The sequence below is a fragment of the Prionailurus bengalensis genome, chromosome A3 (genome assembly GCF_016509475.1).
Source record: "Prionailurus bengalensis isolate Pbe53 chromosome A3, Fcat_Pben_1.1_paternal_pri, whole genome shotgun sequence".
Lineage (NCBI taxonomy): Eukaryota > Metazoa > Chordata > Mammalia > Carnivora > Felidae > Prionailurus > Prionailurus bengalensis.
The window spans coordinates 39147857-39167655 of NC_057354.1; the positions used below are offsets into that span (position 1 = coordinate 39147857).

General features: G+C 36.1%; 1 protein-coding gene across 3 annotated transcripts in view; it reads right to left on the reverse strand.

Annotated features, from left to right (window-relative positions):
* The window catches only part of TASP1 (taspase 1), a 274936-nt gene that overhangs the window by 238481 nt on the left and 16656 nt on the right, over positions 1–19799 (reverse strand). For 2 of the 3 annotated variants that reach the window (XR_006300864.1, XM_043602901.1), the window contains exon 4: positions 18058–18126. Coding sequence is in view for 1 of the 3 variants with exons in the window: in XM_043602901.1 (XP_043458836.1) it covers positions 18058–18126 (69 nt within the window). In the remaining 2 variants the exon portion in view is untranslated. Of the gene's footprint in view, positions 1–12303; positions 12571–18057; positions 18127–19799 lie in introns of all 3 variants that reach the window. The other variant, XM_043602902.1, reaches the window with a different exon arrangement.

Genomic DNA, 19799 nt, shown 5'->3' on the forward strand with positions numbered 1-19799 from the left:
CCACACATGGAAATAAGCAGAAAACTATGGTCCATATCCAGAAGAAAGTATCAAATAATGAAGAGAGACCCAGAAATGACACAGATAATAGAATTAGCAAACAATTCCAAAGGTAGCTAACAATGTTAAAATAGTTCTGATAAACATAATCTATATATTCAAGTAGGTATAGAAAAATATGAGGGTAAAAAGAAAGGAAGCTATAAAGAAAATAAATAAATTGAACTTCTAAGATGAAAAATATAATAATCTAAGGTAAAAAACCCTTTGGAACAGAAAAACTGTTTACAGTAGGTAAAAATGAATAAAATCTTAAGTACAGACTTTAGTTAGCAATAATAATGTGTCAATATAGGTTCATTAATTGTGAAAAATACACCATACTAAAGTAGATGTTAGTAATAGGGGAAATCAGGTGTTGGGTATATGGGAATTCTCTGTACTACCTTCTGAATTTTTCTGTAAATCTAAAACTGTTCTAAAATTAAAAGTTTCTTTTAAAAAATCAACCCACAGCTTGGGAGAAATTTTTATAAAACATAAAAATAAAGTCCTTGTATCCAGATTATAAAAAAAAATCCAAGCAACTCAGTAAGACAAACCATCCAAAATTTTTAATGGGCAAATAATTTTATGTACAGATTGCAAATAACATGAAAATAATGAAATTAGTCACATTAACATCATTAGTCATTAGGAAATGCACATTAAAACCATAAGATGCCACTACATAACCTGTATAAATTTTTTAAAAAGTAAAATAAAATAAAAAATTAAATGGCTAAAATTAAGAAGACAGACAATAGCAGGGTACCTGGTGGCTCAGTCAGTTAAGTATTGACTTCAGCTCAGGTCATCATCTCACAGCTTGTGAGCTGGAGCCCCACATCAGGCTCTGTGCTGACAGCTCAGAGCCTGGAGCCTCTTTCTGATGAAGGAATCTCAAAAGCATCACGCTAAGTGAAAGAAGCCATTCACAAAAGGCCACATATCATATGACTGTATTTAATCCAAACTCTAGAAAAGGCAAAATGATAAAAAGCAGATAATGGTTGCCAGAGGTCAATGAAAAGGAGGGGATAGGCAAACAGGCATTAAAAGGGAATTTTAGGGGTGCCTGGGTGGCTCAGTTGGTTGAGCATCCAACTCTGGACTTTGGCTCAGGTCTTGATCTCAAGGTTCATGGGATCGAGCCCCACATCAGTTTCTGTGCTGGTGGTGTAGAACCTGCTTGGGATTCTCTCTCTCTCCCTCTCTCTCTGCCCCTCTCCCTCACACATTCTCTCTCAAATAAACAAACTTTAAAAAGAGAGAAAAAGAATTTTAGAGGTGATGAAAATGTTATATACAACTGCAATGGTGATTACATGATTGTATATATTTGTCATAAAATCAAACTGTACACTTAAAATTGGTGAATTTTGTTGTATATAAATTACCCTTCAATAAAACTGACAAAAAAAGAAGTGTATCTCTCATTTGATATAAACTGATCACCCTATATACTAATTTTCCCCTTATAAAAAATATACATTAAGTTTTTTAAATGGTCATTTTTTTATTTTCTGACTTGAATCAGTTTGTTCAACTAGAAAGCATTATGCCAAATCAGTAGCAAGCAATCCTTTTAAAATTTGTCAGAAATTTTGTTACTCTCATGTTCAAAAACCTATAATGGTTTCCCATAACACTCAGAATAAAATCTAAAGTCTTAATTTCCAAGATGTATAAGACCCTACATAATCTGGCCCCTCCCTCCTCACACATACTATTTATAAGCTGCATTGACCTCCTTGTAATTCCATGAGCACACAGAGAACATTCCCACCTCAGGGATTTTACATTTTTCATTCATTCCTTTGAAATGCTGAGTTTAGTGAGTCACTCTAATAAGAGAAAAAGCCAATAAATAAAGACTGTGTGTTTATGCAGAAACATACACATATACATATATATAAATAGCTGATGTTCCATGGGGATAAAGTGTTATAAAGAATAGGTTGAGTAAGAAGAGATAATGGGATAATTTTCCCTCTAACCAAAAACTCCCTTCCCCAACATCTTTGCATGGCTTTCTCCTCCATTTCATTCAGATCTCTACTCAAATGACATCTGTGGGCACTCTGCTTACTGAGTTATTAGCATTTCTCCAAACTTCCCCAACCATTTTTTTTCTCTTACTATCTTATTGTTCTTTATGGCACTTTTTACTACTTGACATTATATGTACTTTCTGTTTGTCTAATTCTCTTCATAGACTGTTAAGCCCGGTAAGTATAGTAATTTGTCTTTTTAGATATTGTATTTAGATGTCTAACGTAATGCTTGGCACTTAGTAGCTACTTGATAAATATTTGCAGAATGAATGAATAGGAGTTAATTACAACCAGATATAAATAGAATGATTGTGAACTGTAACCCCTTAAGCTGATACTTATTGATTCTTACAGGTTACCCTTATAGAGAAATACCAGAAAAATGTAATAGAGTATTAAGAATTCAATCTTTTCAGGGCACCTGGGTGGCTAAGTCAGTTAAGCATCCAACTATTGATTTTGGCTCAGGTCATGATCACACAAGGTTTCGTGAGTTCAAGCCCCACAGCAGGCTCTGCGCGCTGACTGTGCTGAGTCTGCTTGGGATTTCCTCTCTCTCCCCCACTCTCTCTCTCTGCCCCATGCCCACTTACACTCTGACTCTTTCTCAAAATAAATAAGGAAACTTAAAAAAAAAAAAGAATTCAACTGTTTCACAATTAAAACAAGAGAAATGAAATAAATTCAAGCAATAGCATTTTCAGCTTCTAAAAGATGAAATTTTAAAAGCAAAATATTTTTTCAAGTTTATTTTGAGAAAGAAGGAGTGGGAGAGGGGCAGAGAGAGAGGGAGACACAGAATCCCAAGCAGGCTCCATGCTGTCAGCACAAAGCCCAGTGTGGGGCTCAATCCCACAACTGCGAAATTATGACCCAAGCTGATATCAAGTGTCAGGCACTTAACCAACTGAGCCACCCACGCTCCCCAAAAGCAAAATATTTTTTAAGTTTATTCATGACTTTCAGAGGAGACAAAGTTTTATAAAATAAGATCCCTCTGACTGTGTAACCCAGCAAAGAGAGAGCAAGAAAGTCAAAAATGCAAGTCAGGAGCTACACCCCCATCAGGACATGTAAACCCTTTCCTATTAGTAAAATTTGCAAACACCGAGCCAAGGCAAAGATCTGCAAAGCATTACTCTTTCACTACAAACCACAACCTGTATTACCCATTTAACATCCTTTGCTGAAAGCATAAAATAAGAACTATTTGTAAGGCTATAGAGTATACTGTACCTCTGGGGATCTATTATGAGACCTCTATTATCAGCTCTTACAGATGCAAACAATTTAGCTTTCAAATGTTGTACAAAAACTAGACTGGCACAATATAAAATCATTTTTATATAAAATGATTTATGTTTGTCCAATTTCTAATCTCCCTTTAAGAAGTTAGACATTTACAGGAAATTACTGGTATGTTAGTATTCATACCCTGTTATTCAAGTACAAATCAACAAACACACCATTAGATGAATAAAATACAGTAGAATGAAATTATGTGATAATATGGTTTCTTATTCACATGAAGTATGCTAAGATATCAAAATTATTTTAATCACTACCTTCATTAGCATGCAGGTTAGCTTTATTAATCTAAAGCTGATGAGAGGGAAAAAATAAACAGGTTCTGAAACAAACTAACTGTTGAATCTCTTTTAAATAGAGTAATAAAAACAGGATGTACACTCCATGTTGTTATAGCCTTTCTCAAACTAACCCTGATAAAACCTGTGTATACATATCCTACCTGACACTATCCTAAGAATTACAAATTCTCTAGTATTTTATCATCAATCATCATTATTTACAGGATGAATAGAGACCAATGAAAATGTATTTACCAAAAAATCATCTGGGGATATCTTGTTGGTTTGTTTGTTTAGCAGCTAATGAAACTCAAACTCTCAAGAATGGGATTACTGAAGGACTTCCAGTTTAGATACCTCTGTGGTAGCATAGGTTAAGTTTCATTCATTCAACAAATATTTTTTGGACATCTATGTGCCAGGCAAATCTTTTCTGTAAAGAGCCAGATATATTATACAGCTCAGGCTTTGTGGGCCACACAGGCAATTCTACAACTACTCAACTCTGCCTTTCTAGCATGAAAGTAGCCAGAGAAAATACAAAAACAAATAAGCATAGCTTTGTTCCAATAAAACTTCATTTATAAACACTGAAATTTAAATTTCACAACATTTTCTGGTGTCATGAAATATTATTCTTCTCTTGACCTTTTTTTCCAACCATTTACGAAGGTAAAAACCATATTTAGCTTGCAGACTGTTCAAAACCAAGCAGCAGTCCAGATTTGGCTTTCAGGCCATAGTTTGTAAATCCATAATGTAAACCATGTGGATATAGCAAAACAGAAAAATATCCTTGCCCACATGGAGCCTCCGTTCTAGATAAGAGAGACAGACAATAAAAAACTAAATAAATTAGATGGCATATTAGATAGCAGTAAATATGATGGAGAAAAATGAAACAGGACAGGAGATAGGGCATGGTCAGAGGGCTATAATGGGGAGACAACACTACAGCGGTAGTTACAATTTATTTTTCAAGTGTTTATTTTGACATAATTCCAGACTTGCAATAGTAGTACAGTATCTAGAACATATTAAGAACTCCAACTTCCAATTATAACCAAAATATAACCCAATTAAAAAATGGCCAAAGGACTTGAATAGACTCCAATAGGCATTTCTCTGAAGAAGATACACAAGTGGTCAGCAGGCACATGAAAAGATGTTCAACATCAGTAATTATTAAAGAAATAAAAATAATAACCACTATGATGTACCATCTCACACCTATGAGATGGCCATACTCACAAAGACAAAAAATAGCAACTGCTGGCAAGAATGTAGAGAAATTGTAACCCTCATACACTGCTGTTGGTAATATAAAATGGTTCAGCTGCTGTGGAAACAGTTTGATGGTTCCACAAAAAGTTAAACACAAGAGTTAGTATCATCTAGCAATTCGGTACTCAGACAAATGCATGTAACAGGAATGTTCACAGCAACACTCTTCACAAATGGGAAAAAGTAGTAACAACTTAGATCTGCCTGTCAATAGATGAAGGGATAAATAAACTGTGGCATATACATGAACAATGTTGAATTATACTCTACAAAAAAGAAGGAAGTACTAATACATGCTACAATGTGAATGAACCTTAAAAACATTATGTTAAGTGAAAGTCAGACACAAAAGATCACATATTGTATGATTCCATTTATATGAAATATTCAGTACAGGTAAATCCATAGAGACAGAAAGCAGACTGGTGGTTGCCATGGGGTTAGGGGAGGAGGGAATGGAAAGCAACCACTTAATGGTACACGGTTTCTTTCAGGGAGATAAAAATGTTCCAGGAATAAGACAGAGGGTGGCAGTAGCACAATATTACAAATCTTTAAATGCCACTCAATTACTTTAAAATGACTAATTTTGTGTTTATGTGAATTTTACCTCAATTAACCAAAAAAAAAAAAAAAAAAAAAAAAAAGCAGACACAAAAGACTTATTTACAGCATGATTCCATTTCAGAACAGGCTTTACCCCAGAGTGACTAGAAGGGGACATAACTGGCCTTCTGGAGGGGTGCAAATGTTTTGTTATCTGGGTGCTGGTTCCACGGGGCTATGTTCACTCTGAAAAATTCAAGGAGCTGCCCCTTATAATAAACGTGTATATTTTTCTATGTGTATATTATACGTCATTAAAAATTTTTGAAACTATAATGTATAATTCTGAAAATAAAAGATTAACTGCAATTTTTTTTTTAACTGTTACCATTGTGGGGTAAAAGACCCAAGGAACCTCTCTGTATTATTTTTTTAAGGTTATTGATTTTTGAGAGAGAGCAAGCAAAAGCATGCAAGAGGGGCAGAGAGAGAGGGAACCAGAGAGAATCCCAAGCAGGCTCTGCACTGTCAGTGCAGAGTCCAATGTAGGATGTGAACCCACGAACTGCAAGATCATGACCCAAGCTGAAATCAAGAGTCAGACACTCAACTGACTGAGCCACCCACGTGCCCCTCTCCATATTATTTCTTACAACTACATGTAAGTCTACAATTATCTCAAAACAAAAAGGTTTTTTTAAAAAGAATCAGAAAACTAAAACTTCCAGATTCCCATCCCCAAAGATTCTGATTTAGGTCCTCTGAGGTGCAGACAGGGAATGTTTTCATTTTTTTGAAAAAGCTACCTCAAGTGATTCTAATCCAGGTGGCCACAACTCACACCTTGAGAAACTCCAACCTAAATGAATTCCAAAATCTGTTTAACTTCACTTTCTCTGTGAACCTCATCTAAAGGAGGCTTTCCCACGCATCTATCAGCAAAAGCATGGAAGAGGTGAGAAGCAAGGAAGCACACGTGAGCTAAGAGAGGCTACAAAAGCTAACCACTTTGGAAGCCAAGACTCAACTTTTACTGCAGAAAAATTAGGTGAACTGGAAGATTAATAAAATGAGAGAATTACTGAAAAGAACATACAAAGCTTTCTGGATAATCATCACAGATGCAGCGACAGGTATTATGTGCAAATCAATGACTTTTCTAAGTATGTTTTCCATTTAGAAGTAGTGGAATCAAGATAAGATAAATGATGTTGGAAGCTAAATGTCCTTTAGGAGGTTAGCAAGAAAAAGTTTGGAAATCAGTGCAATATGCTTGTACTTATGGTCATTTCTGGTACATTCTTCACCACAAAACACTGAAAATAATATTTTACTCCTGAGACAAGAAGTAAATAAAGGAACAATTTAGTTCAAGTTTAGTTGGGCCATACAGTATTTTGATCTGCTTTAGCTCCAGCTCTAAACTCTTTGGAGTGAGATACTTTGGTTCTGGTTCAAACTGCTTTGATGGGAGATTTTTTGAAAAGTCTTTAGTTTGATTTGAAGTTCATTTTCAAAATAATAAGTTAATATTTCAGTCCAATTCCAATTGCAAAAATTCAAATCAAAGCTCATTCCACTTTTACCCTTACTTTTGGTAGAAATCCCTGTTAAGCTATCAATTCATTTTCTAGGCCTTTCCAACAAGACAAAAGTTGGTGTATCTGCCCAAGCCTTATTCTCAGCTTTACCTTGAACTGAAAATACAATCTTAAATCCTATACTTAAAACTGGCAGACTGCAGGCCTGAGAGAATGCATGCTCCATGTAGCCAGGTATCATTTTTTCAATAGAAGCTAGAAATACATATTTTTTAGTCTCCTAATTTTTAAATGTTGGCAACAAATTCCAATTTTTATGAACTCGTCTAACAGCCAATCAACACATATCTGTGAACTGTCTCTTCTGCAACCTCTGGCCTAATGGTTAATAAGGTATTAAGCTTCTGTTGCAAAATCTGAGCTTTGCTAAGTCTTCAGTGAAAACTGAATACACGATACAGATTTCAGGCAAAGTAGCTCTTTGACACAAATGCCAGTCCAAACAACAAATCATGATTTCATTCTTATGCTTAGTTGAATATTTAAAATACTGAATATTCTTTCTTCTTGCTGCATAAACAAGAAGAACAAATACAGAAGTAAGCCACTACAAGCACTGTAGTCTAACTACAATGTGTCAACACACTTTACTAGGAAGAGCCAGGCTAGTGTCAAATGCCACATATCTTCTGATTATGACAATTAGAATTTATAATACTATTTTGCTTCTCCAAATAAGTCAGATAAGCTTTCTACCCAGAATCCACAAGAAGAAAGATGAATCATGGTATTCGTCTCAAGATTATGTTGGTCACCATTAGTCTACTTCATATGGAACTTTATTTAATGGTGAACTGACATATCAAAATGATAAAACACGATATTCTTTGGAGCCAGTAGTTTGGAGCAGAAAAACTCAAAAAACAACACACACACACACACACACACACACACACACACACACACAGCTTACATAGCTCCATGGGGTGGGGGCTTCAATATTCAGGTAACATAAAAAAAGACAAAGAGGAAATCAGGTGAAATAATTAAAGGATAGTAAGAACCTATCTATAAATTAGATATCAGATTCCACATTGTTTTAGAAAGTTGGCTTTCATCTCAGGGTGAACTGTAATGATTTCAAGATCGAAGCAATAAGCACATGAAACTAAATAAGCATTAAATTTGAAGAAATTATGGCATTCAGATGGACAATATTTACAGGAAGAAAAATTCTTGGGTAAACAAAGAAACAGTAACAAGGTAACCAACTCAGAAATCTGCTCAAGTACCCTGTCCATGAAAATCACAATTAGTTTACCCAGGCCTTGCCCTTCCCCTACCTATCCTCCACAACTTTCCCATTCACCATTTCTCTACACCTCTTTCAGGATACAGGGGATGGGCTTAAAAAGGTATAAATCTACCAATATATACTGCCTGACTTGTCCAGTTTGGGGGTGGGGGGGCACCATGAAAAGATGGTAAAACTACGATAAAACTTTTTTTTAGTACTAGTAATTTTTTTAATCTTTAATGTTTTATTTTTGAGAGAGAGAGAGACAGAGACAGAGAAACAGAACACCAGCAGGGGAGGGGCAGAGACAGAGGGACACACAGAATCCGAAGCAGGATCCCCGCTCTGAGCTGTCAGCACAGAGCCCGATGTGGGGCTCGAACCCATGAGCCTCAAGATCATGACCTGAACCAAAGTCGGATGTTTAACCGACTGAGCCACCTAGGTGCCCCTACTACTAGTAAATTTTATTTAACTGGGTTAACCTTGTTTTGACTGACTGACTGAAGAATGTGGACAATAGAGATCTGCCACAAGGAAATTACAAGATTATGGATTTGTCGTAATGTCTGATACAATATTGACCTAAAAAGGAGAATTTTCACAACTGGAGCTAATTAAAAGGTCCAAGTATTTGTTACCATGAGACTGTAGACAACATGGTTGGAAAGAAGCTAGACAGAACATTCCATTTAATATCCACTTTGCGAGTAGTTGTTAACTCCTTGAAAGACCTTCAGGCCAAGTGATATCAATGTGATAGGAGCATGTTGTGTCTAAAAATATGAGAAACATGCAGCTCCCAACATAGCACAGGGCAATTTACCATTATAAATATTCTTAGTTAATGCTTCTGTATAGAAACCAGTAGATATTTGCAAATTCATTTTCAGGTCACTGAAAACAAAACCCAGAAAACCTTTTTTTTCTTTCATCCATGTGTTGAAAACGAACTTAGAACTATTCTCTAAAATAGGATCATATTTCACTCAAATACTAGCCAATTAAAAACAAGCAAGACCCACTTGACTGATATATACTATTGTTTATGTTAGATTTTTAGCCACTTAACATTACATTAAGAAAGGCTGGAAAGTTTAAGAATTAATGGACTCTAACCAATAAGTTTCAGCAGCAGAGTTAGCCAAAAACATTTTTACTAGGCCCAAATGAGGTATCTTTCATTCATTAATACAGAACCACAGGGCATACTTAGACATCAGAGGCTCAATGATCTAAAAAGAGTTCCTAGGGAAACAAAAAACTTTCCATTTTCATTCTGTAACTGCTCCTTAATGACAGAAAGTATTCTTTCTTTTTTTGGCATTCTCTTTTCTCTCTACCTCAGGACATATTTACAGATGCACTGGCTGCTTTACAGACATGCTAAAAGTTCTTGCTGTGGTTGATCAAAGTTGGAATGCCTGAGGAAATTACTCAACTTAGACAGCCCGGAATTATATCTAGCCAAATAGTTACAGTGCTCTACTTTTAACATGTGTTAAAGTAATATTTTAGCTATCCTGGATGTAAGTTGAGAGAACATTTGTTTGCATCACACTCTGTGAACATTTGAGTCAAATATAGTATGTTGAATACCCAGTTTTAGCATCTGTGACAGTTCATTTTTTTAACTATTCAATAACACAAAAGACAACATATTTTATGTTGGGAGAAAAAAAACCTTCACACACAACAGCATATGTATTAGGTACTAAGACTTCTTATGATCTTCTTGAAATATCCAAACTCTTCTGGAAATGTCAGAATAAATGCAACAAATGTTTGATACTTGTTCATTAGAGCATTTGTTGATCTGGCATACAGTATTCTGTCAAAAAATAGGACCATATTTTTCCCTAATTTATTACAAAAAACGTTTTAATAAAAAGCACTGCAGATATTTATGAATCTCCTTTCTATTATTAATCTGACTAATTTGCAAATAAACATATATCATAATTAATTAAGTAGAAAAAGGACATCACAGCAATTTACTTTCATGTTTTTTTTTTTAATTGAAGGCCACAGAATTGCAGTACAAAGAGTTACTTGTCAAACACAACACAGATCTCTAAAATAAAATATTGGCTCCAATATACTTGCACATCTGAAATAGTTTTAAACTTTGTTTTAGTTGGATTCTTTACGATGTCCAGGAAGAGGTTAGCACACACAGTACCTGAAATTGTCCTTTCCACAAGAGGTACAATAGAAAAGACAAATGTAGCTATTTCTCTAGTAGAGCTAAATTTGGCATCCACATACACTTCCTTTCAAAAGGTTATAAATAATTATACCTTTTAACCATGTTGACAATAATATGGAAGTATCACTCAAAAAGAATCTAACAGACCATGGAATTACAGTAACTTAAACCATCCTTCTATCAAATGCGAGGTGAGGACATGGTAAGAATTGGAAGGGAGAAAGAAGTATTACTAACTTAATAAGTAGTAACTTATAATGCTTCTTTTTATTACAAAGACTTCCAGGACACTAGAAAATGTTAACATCTGCATGTACTCCAAGAGAAGAAAACATAAATAAATGCCTCACCCTGAATCTTCTAAGAAGCCTAACAAGTGTTAACAGCGTTGATGTCCTATGTTATAGTATAAGCATGTCATGAACTGCCAGGAAATGTGTGTACCATGAAGGAGGTTAGACCCTGAGTGAGAATGACTACCAGTAAAAACTCCCTGGCAGTGGTAATGACCAAAGAACTTTCATCAACTGGAATGCCTAGAATTCAATTTTAAGCTGTTTGCTCTGCTAGAGTGAGATGCAATCCTGCATCATTCTAGCATTTAGGTAAAGCCTACTATACACATAAAAACTAGACAGACAGAAAATGAATCAAAGAGAATTGAAGCAATATTTTGTTCTACTTTGGAGCAGGAGTTAGGATGTTATCTTGATTGGATTCCTAAAAATCATGTAACTTAAGTTTCTTCCTCATTCCTTTCCAGATTCTAAATAAAAGCCAGGTCTGAGAAAATGGGCAAAAATTTAAAATCAAAGGGCAGTCTTACAGATTGACCTGCATGATATCAGCCCATGATTTTGCTGAACACAGAAAAAGCTTCTTAGCCCAGAAATTACAAAAAAATAAAAAAATTTTTTAAATAAAACAAAAAAATACAGTAGATATTCAATTATAAAACTGATGCCCCAAATGCACAAGCACATGCACACACACACACACACACACACACACACACACACAAAATGATTCAATAATCACTATACTATAAATCTAAGGGCCAATGAATCTGATAACTCTATTAATACAGGACAAGAAGATATTTTACACTCAATTCATAAGTCTAAATTGCTTTCACACGGCCAAAATACAGATTACCACCAATTCCACCATTCCACCAAATGTGGCTTTAATATATAAAAGTAGTGTAGTATGTTCGGAGAAGAACAATTCCAAGAGCAAAATGAAGGTTCATTTATACAGCTACATGCTCCTCGGGAACTGCTAAGTCTGGTCTTGGACCGTATCTTCTACTAGATTTAGCCAATATGAATACATCTGATAAGGTCCACACAACTCATCAAGAAATGGCTAGAAAAAAAGTGAAAAATGTTTCATGTTCCCATCAGTACAAAGTAAAACATAACAAGCTCTGTACTTCAGTGTTCTGACTTCATCAAAAACTAATACATGGTTTTGATGCAGTGCAAAATTAATTTAGAATGTAATAAGTGACTCAGTCTTCTTATTGTTCTAAAAAAATTTAAAGGAAAAAAATCACTGCTTGTCCATTAAGCAGGTACTTTGTGCTAGAGAGCACATTTAATTTCTAGGGTCTTACAAAAAGAACAGATAGATGTACCTATTGTGTAAACACAAACAGTAAGTTACAAGTTGCCCCTTAGTATTAAAGGCAAGAATCAGCATCAGTACTCAAAAGTGTTTTAAAAAGAGCGTAACTTACTTTTACTGTCCCAGGCTAACTGGGCTCTGTCTGGTGCTTCTTTGTCTGCACATGGCCACCCACAGCCTGTCTTCTAATTAAATCAATGCTCTAGCAGCAGAACAAGCAAACAAGTTGCCTCCCATCTGCGTACAGCTCCTCAGGACACATTTCCCTTGGTCAGAAGGTGGAAATTCTTGGGAGAGGTGATTTTCTCTGCCTCTTCACAAGAAGAACATGGACACTTGGCTGGATGCAACTCCATGAAGTGTAACTGTGTATGTACACCTCAAAAAATAAAACAAAAAAAAAATGCAGAGAAACATAAAGACTCTATAAACAGCTGGAATACACAGAAATACTGAAGCACCACTGGAAATAATGCTAAACAGAAAGGCAAATGGGGTAGTTGACTGAAATAATCAATGATACTAAGTTGGAAAAAAAAAAAAGGAAAAAGAGCATCTAAAGTCAAAACTCAAATTTTATGCAATGAAAACGGGTTAAGTACTACAAAGGAAAAGAAGTAAAACTCTGCTTCAAGGGGTGCCTAGGCGGCTCAGTCGGTTAAGCATCTGACTCTTGATTTCTGCTCAGGTCGTGGTTTCCTGGGTGCAAGTCCCGCATCAGGCTCTGGGCTGACAACGCAGAGTTTGCTTGGGATTCTCTTTCTTCCTCTCTCTCTGCCTCTCCACCCCCCCCCCAACCTCAAAAATAAACACTTTAAAAATGAAAAAAAACTCCTTGCTTCAAATATATAAACACAGATCCTCCCCATATTATAGAGAATAAAAGATATTTTCAATTGAAGAGAAAAATGAGACTTTCAAGAGTGTTAGGTCTAAAATTGGACTCATCAGTCACATTATGGTTAATGGACACTTGTGTATCTGTGAGCTAAATGTATCAAACTGTCTTTCCAATGTGTTCAGCGCAGCCCCTTGGGGGAGAGGAGGGGCGGAGGAAGCAAGGAACCACTGAAATACTCAGCTACCCTCTGCTTATGAAAAGATGATTTCTGCAAAACAGAAAATGTTCAGAAAATTGGAGATGCTTATTTATTTGCATATTTTTCTAACCTCCCAAATAAACAGAAATGCCTATAAAGCAAACCCCTATTTATTTGCAACAACAACAACAAAAAACAAACACTGAAGTTGGGTAGGGGGCAAGATGTGGTTAAGTGTCTACTCACAAAAACACCACAAGCAAACTTGCAAACAGGTTTGTTGAGAGAAAGTGAGGTATATCAGCCCTTCCCATATGTTTCCTTCCATCTTAGATATACCCATATGCCATGAGCAATCCATACCATCTCCATGACCACTAAGCATTTCAAGGACAGGCAAGCCTTAGGTGCTCTCTCTCCCAGTGGCATATAGACAATTCCAGCCCAAGAGAAGGGGGTGTGGCTTAATCCTGCAGCTGCCCAGAGGCCTGGACCAGGGTACCAACAACAGACTAGTACACAATGATGACCTTCTGGAGATCCCTGCTTTAAAGAAATGCATGCAGAGCTGGCTCTGGGTATAAGAGGATGTAGAGACAGATAAATGTGTAACAATATTATATGTAATAATATAAGTATATAATAATGTAAATACTTTTTTCTCTCTCACACCCCAAACTATCAGCCATCTGGATAAGAAGTTACTTCTTAAAGAACTTTCCTAGAGTTTATAAGCAAGCATTATATTGGATTATATAGAGACCAAAGACAATAGACTGTTTGAGGCAGACAGATATGAAAATATGTGCCCAATATAATGTGCTCTTTAAATGCTAAAACATTTGAACAATAAACTAGCTTCAACCATGAACTACCATCTCCTCTGACCACAGGGAGCCTTAAAGGATGAATCAAATCAAGTCAATGAAAGAACTGCAGGGTCCACTTAGAATAACATAAACTCAACAAAACATTTTCAACAAAGGAGCCTGTGCAAGTTGCCTTTCACTATATGAAATGTGAAAGCTATATCTACCACTATGTTTAATGCACAATATTCTACCTACTAAAATAACCAGTTTTCAAAATGAATTGGCCAAAATCTCTCAAAGTCTACACCAAGATATTCAAACTCTCAGCCAGATTCATCAATAACCTCTCCAAAGTCTGTCATTCCCATATCACCTATAATTCCTTATTAGAAATTTTAAAGCTGGGTCTTAATACTTTTATAGAAAAACATCAATGTGCAAAGAGAGTTTCAGCAAGTATTTTATGAGTAGTGTGTTTTCCATCAGAATCCATGATACACTTTCTACTTTAGCAGCTGCATCATGACTCATCCAGATCTAAAGCCAATTTCCTCAAAGAAGAAATTCGCATTAGAAGCTATACCATGTGAAATGTGCCAATTACGGTCTAGAATTTACAATCCACTGCCACTACCTGAACTAAAACTATTCCTGAAGCGGCCATAAAAACAACTGTCTTCCAGATGCATAGCCCCAGATAGGAAGATCAAGATGCTTCATGATACCTGTCTTCTCTACTATGAGTGACATCAGAAATGTACTATCCAATAAATAGAAGTCACTTTCCCATCAGTTATAAAGATAATCTCAAAAAGCTATAAATAGCTAAATGAAACAATAGAACCAAATAAATTTAACAATAAATTAAAATATGATCTATAAACTGACATTTCCATTTCCTCCCTCACATTTTGAAGATAAACAAAATACACTTTGGTATCATATCATTTTCATTCCCAAACTGCAGAACACCTCTCAAACGGGACTGGCCACCTTCCCTCCCAAAACCCTGAAGAGAGAAGCTGGTCAGTTAAAGGCAGAAACTTATGCACTCACCTCCTCCCTTATTTAAATGATGGGAACACCCCTCTAGTGTCCAGAAGTGGTTGTCTTAGGATGACTCCACTTGTCTGTAGTGGTAGATGAGGAAAATGAAACTACACAAGGTAACCAGTTTCCAAAAAAAGCTCAAAATGATGAGTCTGGGTGGCCTGCATTAAGTGTGTATGTGTCTCTAGGTATAAACTTCTTTTATCTTGTCTCTTCCTCCCCTATGGCATGGAGTTGAGATCATTATACTTTTGACTATTTGGGTAACTACAATTCTCATATTTTTTTTTTTTTTTAAATACAAGGCCAGATATCCCTTCTAGCCAGTAAGGACCATGAAACTACTTCAGTCATTTCAGTCCACAGTGTTCAAGGAATTCAAACCGATTTCAGTATCTGCCTAAGTAGTAAAGTAACAGACAGGTTTTTAAGAGGGGGCCCTTTTTTTACTCAAAAAGTACATCCCAAAGTCAAAAAGCAAAGGTATGGCTTTGGTAATCAGGACAAGACTTAGTTTTACCAAATAGATTGATTAAATTAAAGATAAGCAGTTACTCTCAAAGTAAACATAACACATTATAAATCAGATTCTCTGGGACTTTTCAGTAAGCTGAAAGGACTCAAAATTGCTATGTATATCTTTCTAAGTATAGAAAATATTAGAATCTGATTTTCTTGTAGCTTTCCATTGACCCAAACTATTATAATACTCCTTCAACTGAACTCTACTTGAAAACCTCACCTTGTTTAAAGGTGGTGAATCAAAGTGGCTGAAACTGCAGGGGGCAGTATAAGCACAACTTCCAATATAATTCTTAAGATTTAAGAAAATTCTTCCAGCTAGCCTTAGCCTTTAAACTATTAACATATTTCAAAGACTCCACATAAAAATGATTTTTTAAAGATAATTAATTGAAATTCTTCTCCAGATTTAACAATGGGGGTTAGGGGGAGGAGTACACTACACTCACTCAGGTCAGTATTCATCCATATAACATAGTCCAGTCAAAAATAGAACAAGTTTGTTTAAAAAAGAACTTCTTATCCACACTCTTAAAAAACAGAGGTCATCATTTAAAACTATAAAGCTCACTTACTCATGAGCTACTTACTATTTCAGAATGTATCTTCAAAATCACTTTTAAGCATAAATAAGTAAACTCTTAAAGTATGACTGATTCATCACTGGAGAAAAATGTAATAAAATATTCAACATGATATAAGTATAACTTGAGAAAATTAAAGTTATTTTAAGATGAAGAGAAAAGAAAAACTTAATTTTGCTCAATTTTGTATTTATAGTTGCCATTACAGTATATCCCCCAGCTACTCATTAGCCTTCTTTTTCTTTCCCTGGACCCACACTGACTCCATGCACAGATTATCTCAGGACATTGTCTTATGCACAAAGGACGGTAATTTGCAATTAACAATTGAATTAAGATAGATGATGCTTTCCTTGTGTGTGTGTGTTTTGAGTAAAGGTAAGATCTGGTAGTTAGTATATCAATCTTCTTTCTTGAAGCACTTTTCTCCTTTCCTCCATGATAATTAACCTTTTCTTGACATTGTAAATATGTGTCATTGACAGTTACCATAAATATTCACCTCATATATATCATTTCCAAAGCACTTCATAATAGCAATAATTACTAACTTTTAAGGGGTGCTTACTATGTGCCATACAATGACCTAAGTGGTTGTCACACGTTAATTCGGTTAATCTTCAGAACTCTATGAAACAGAAATTACCCCCATATTATAAATGAGAAACTGAGTCAAGGAGAATCTGTGAGGTGCCCAGGGCTAATGACTGGTAGATCTGGTATAAGATGCATCAGTCACAAGAGGAGGGAACAACATACCCCAAGTTAGATGTCTCTCTCAGGGACCACACTACAATAGAACTTGTACCCATCATAGATGTTCACCTTCTCTGAATACACTTGGGCCAATCTGAAGGCATTAATAGGATAGATTAAAATCTACAAAGAGTGATCAAAAGTGTAGCTCTACAACTAAGCAGGGGAATAAACAGAAAACAGGGCTAAGACTTCTGATAAACTCCTGGACAATTTTCATAGGGAAAAGCAAGGCCTGGCATGACTGGGTAGGTGCTCTGAAATGAGGGTGTAAACAAAAGAGCCACAATCCAGTCAACTTGGGAAGACCTACTCCATTCACCTCCTACCTCAAACTCATCACTGTTTTATCTTCATATCTTATTTGATTTCCCAAGTAGTGTTCTCAACCAGAAAACTATTGACTCACTATAATCCTCTAAATAGACTGATACAAATCTATCTTCTAAAAGTTTGATCAACAAAAGTCAGTCTTCTGAAGGCCTCAATATCTCCAGGACAAATTCATCCTCAAAGTTCCAGATTATAAGAACAAGGAAACACTCATAGATTGCAACAAATTATAGCAAACTTGAGAGCCTCCCCACTGAATTCCTCAATGTCTTCAGTTAACCAGAGACCAACTTAACAATCACACTGTACAAGTCACACTTCACAGAGCATAGCTTCAGGATATAGATCTGTCAGGCTTATGAGGAAACTTCCCTTCCACTTTAGATACTTCTAGACAGCTGACATTTTTTCTTCTCTAATATATTACTTTTGGGGAAGAGGAGTTAACTTCAGGAATTTTCCTACTGAACATATTAAGAAAATTTAAGTACCCAAACATCAGTAACTTTAGCATTCATGAATCTCACAGAAAGGTGCGGGGCGGGGAGGGGGGAGGCAGGGTTGATTTAACCAACTTTTATGTTACTAAGAGAAATCCCCAAAGAAAATAACCTAGCAATATCACAGGGCTCTTCATAACTTTGTTAATACAGTTGGGAAACACTGGTCATATAATTGATGGTTAACTAACTCAATACTTTTATGTCATTTAAGAATAATGAACATAAACTCATAAATATTTTCAATAAAACATAGAGAAAAGAAATACCTCGAGTTCCACCAGAGCTGCGGTCACTGCATCTGTAGCAAGAGCACCAGCCTGTAGCTTTTCAATTGCCTATGAAACCAAGGGGAGAGATTATTCATTGTAAAACCACAACTTCCCAAATAGGCCCAGAAACTTTCCAAGGCCATAAAGAAGTATAGGAGACATTTAAAGTTAATAAAAATTGATCACTAGTCCCATTCCGTACCCCAAGACATAAACCACTTAGATTTAAAACAAGCAAGTGTTTATATTTAGTATAATTTATGATATAGCTCACTGATAATTCAAATTAAGACAATGAATACAATCTAGCCACTAAATGAAAAGTGCAGGCAATTTAATAAGTGGAAGGGCTTCAATCATCACAGGGCAATTCAAAATAGCCATAGATATTATCAAATTCAGTTTCGTTTAAATATCCTGATAATTCAAAGGAGGGCACTTGTGATGAGCACCGGGTGTTTTTTTGTGTGTGGTTTTTTTTTTTTCCTGAAATTTATTGACAAATTGGTTTCCATACAACACCCAGTGCTCATCCCAAAAGGTGCCCTCCTCAATACCCATCACCCACCCTCTCCTCCCTCCCACCCCCCATCAACCCTCAGTTTGTTCTCAGTTTTTAACAGTCTCTTGTGCTTTGGCTCTCTCCCATTCTAACCTCTTTTTTTTTTTTTTTTCCTTCCCCTCCCCCATGGGTTCCTGTTAAGTTTCTCAAGATCCACATAAGAGTGAAACCATATGGTATCTGTCTTTCTCTGTATGGCTTATTTCACTTAGCATCACACTCTCCAGTTCCATCCACGTTGCTACAAAAGGCCATATTTCATTTTTTCTCATTGCCACGTAATATTCCATTGTGTATATAAACCACAATTTCTTTATCCATTCATCAGTTGATGGACATTTAGGCTCTTTCCATAATTTGGCTATTGTTGAGAGTGCTGCTATGAACATTGGGGTACAAGTGGCCCTATGCATCAGTGCTCCTGTATCCCTTGGATAAATTCCTAGCAGTGCTATTGCTGGGTCATAGGGTAGGTCTATTTTTAATTTTCTGAGGAACCTCCACACTGCTTTCCAGAGCGGCTGCACCAATTTGCATTCCCACCAACAGTGCAAGAGGGTTCCCGTTTCTCCACATCCTCTCCAGCATCTATAGTCTCCTGATTTGTTCATTTTGGCCACTCTGACTGGCGTGAGGTGATACCTGAGTGTGGTTTTGATTTGTATTTCCCTGATAAGGAGCGACGCTGAACATCTTTTCATGTGCCTGTTGGCCATCCGGATGTCTTCTTTAGAGAAGTGTCTATTCATGTTTTCTGCCCATTTCTTCACTGGGTTATTTGTTTTTTGGGTGTGGAGTTTGGTGAGCTCTTCATAGATTTTGGATACTAGCCCTTTGTCCGATAGGTCATTTGCGAATATCTTTTCCCATTCCGTTGGTTGCCTTTTAGTGTTGTTGGTTGTTTCCTTTGCTGTGCAGAAGCTTTTTATCTTCATAAGGTCCCAGTAATTCACTTTTGCTTTTAATTCCCTTGCCTTTGGGGATGTGTCGAGTAAGAGATTGCTACGGCTGAGGTCAGAGAGGTCTTTTCCTGCTTTCTCCTCTAAGGTTTTGATGGTTTCCTGTCTCACATTTAGGTCCTTTATCCATTTTGAGTTTATTTTTGTGAATGGTGTGAGAAAGTGGTCTAGTTTCAACCTTCTGCATGTTGCTGTCCAGTTCTCCCAGCACCATTTGT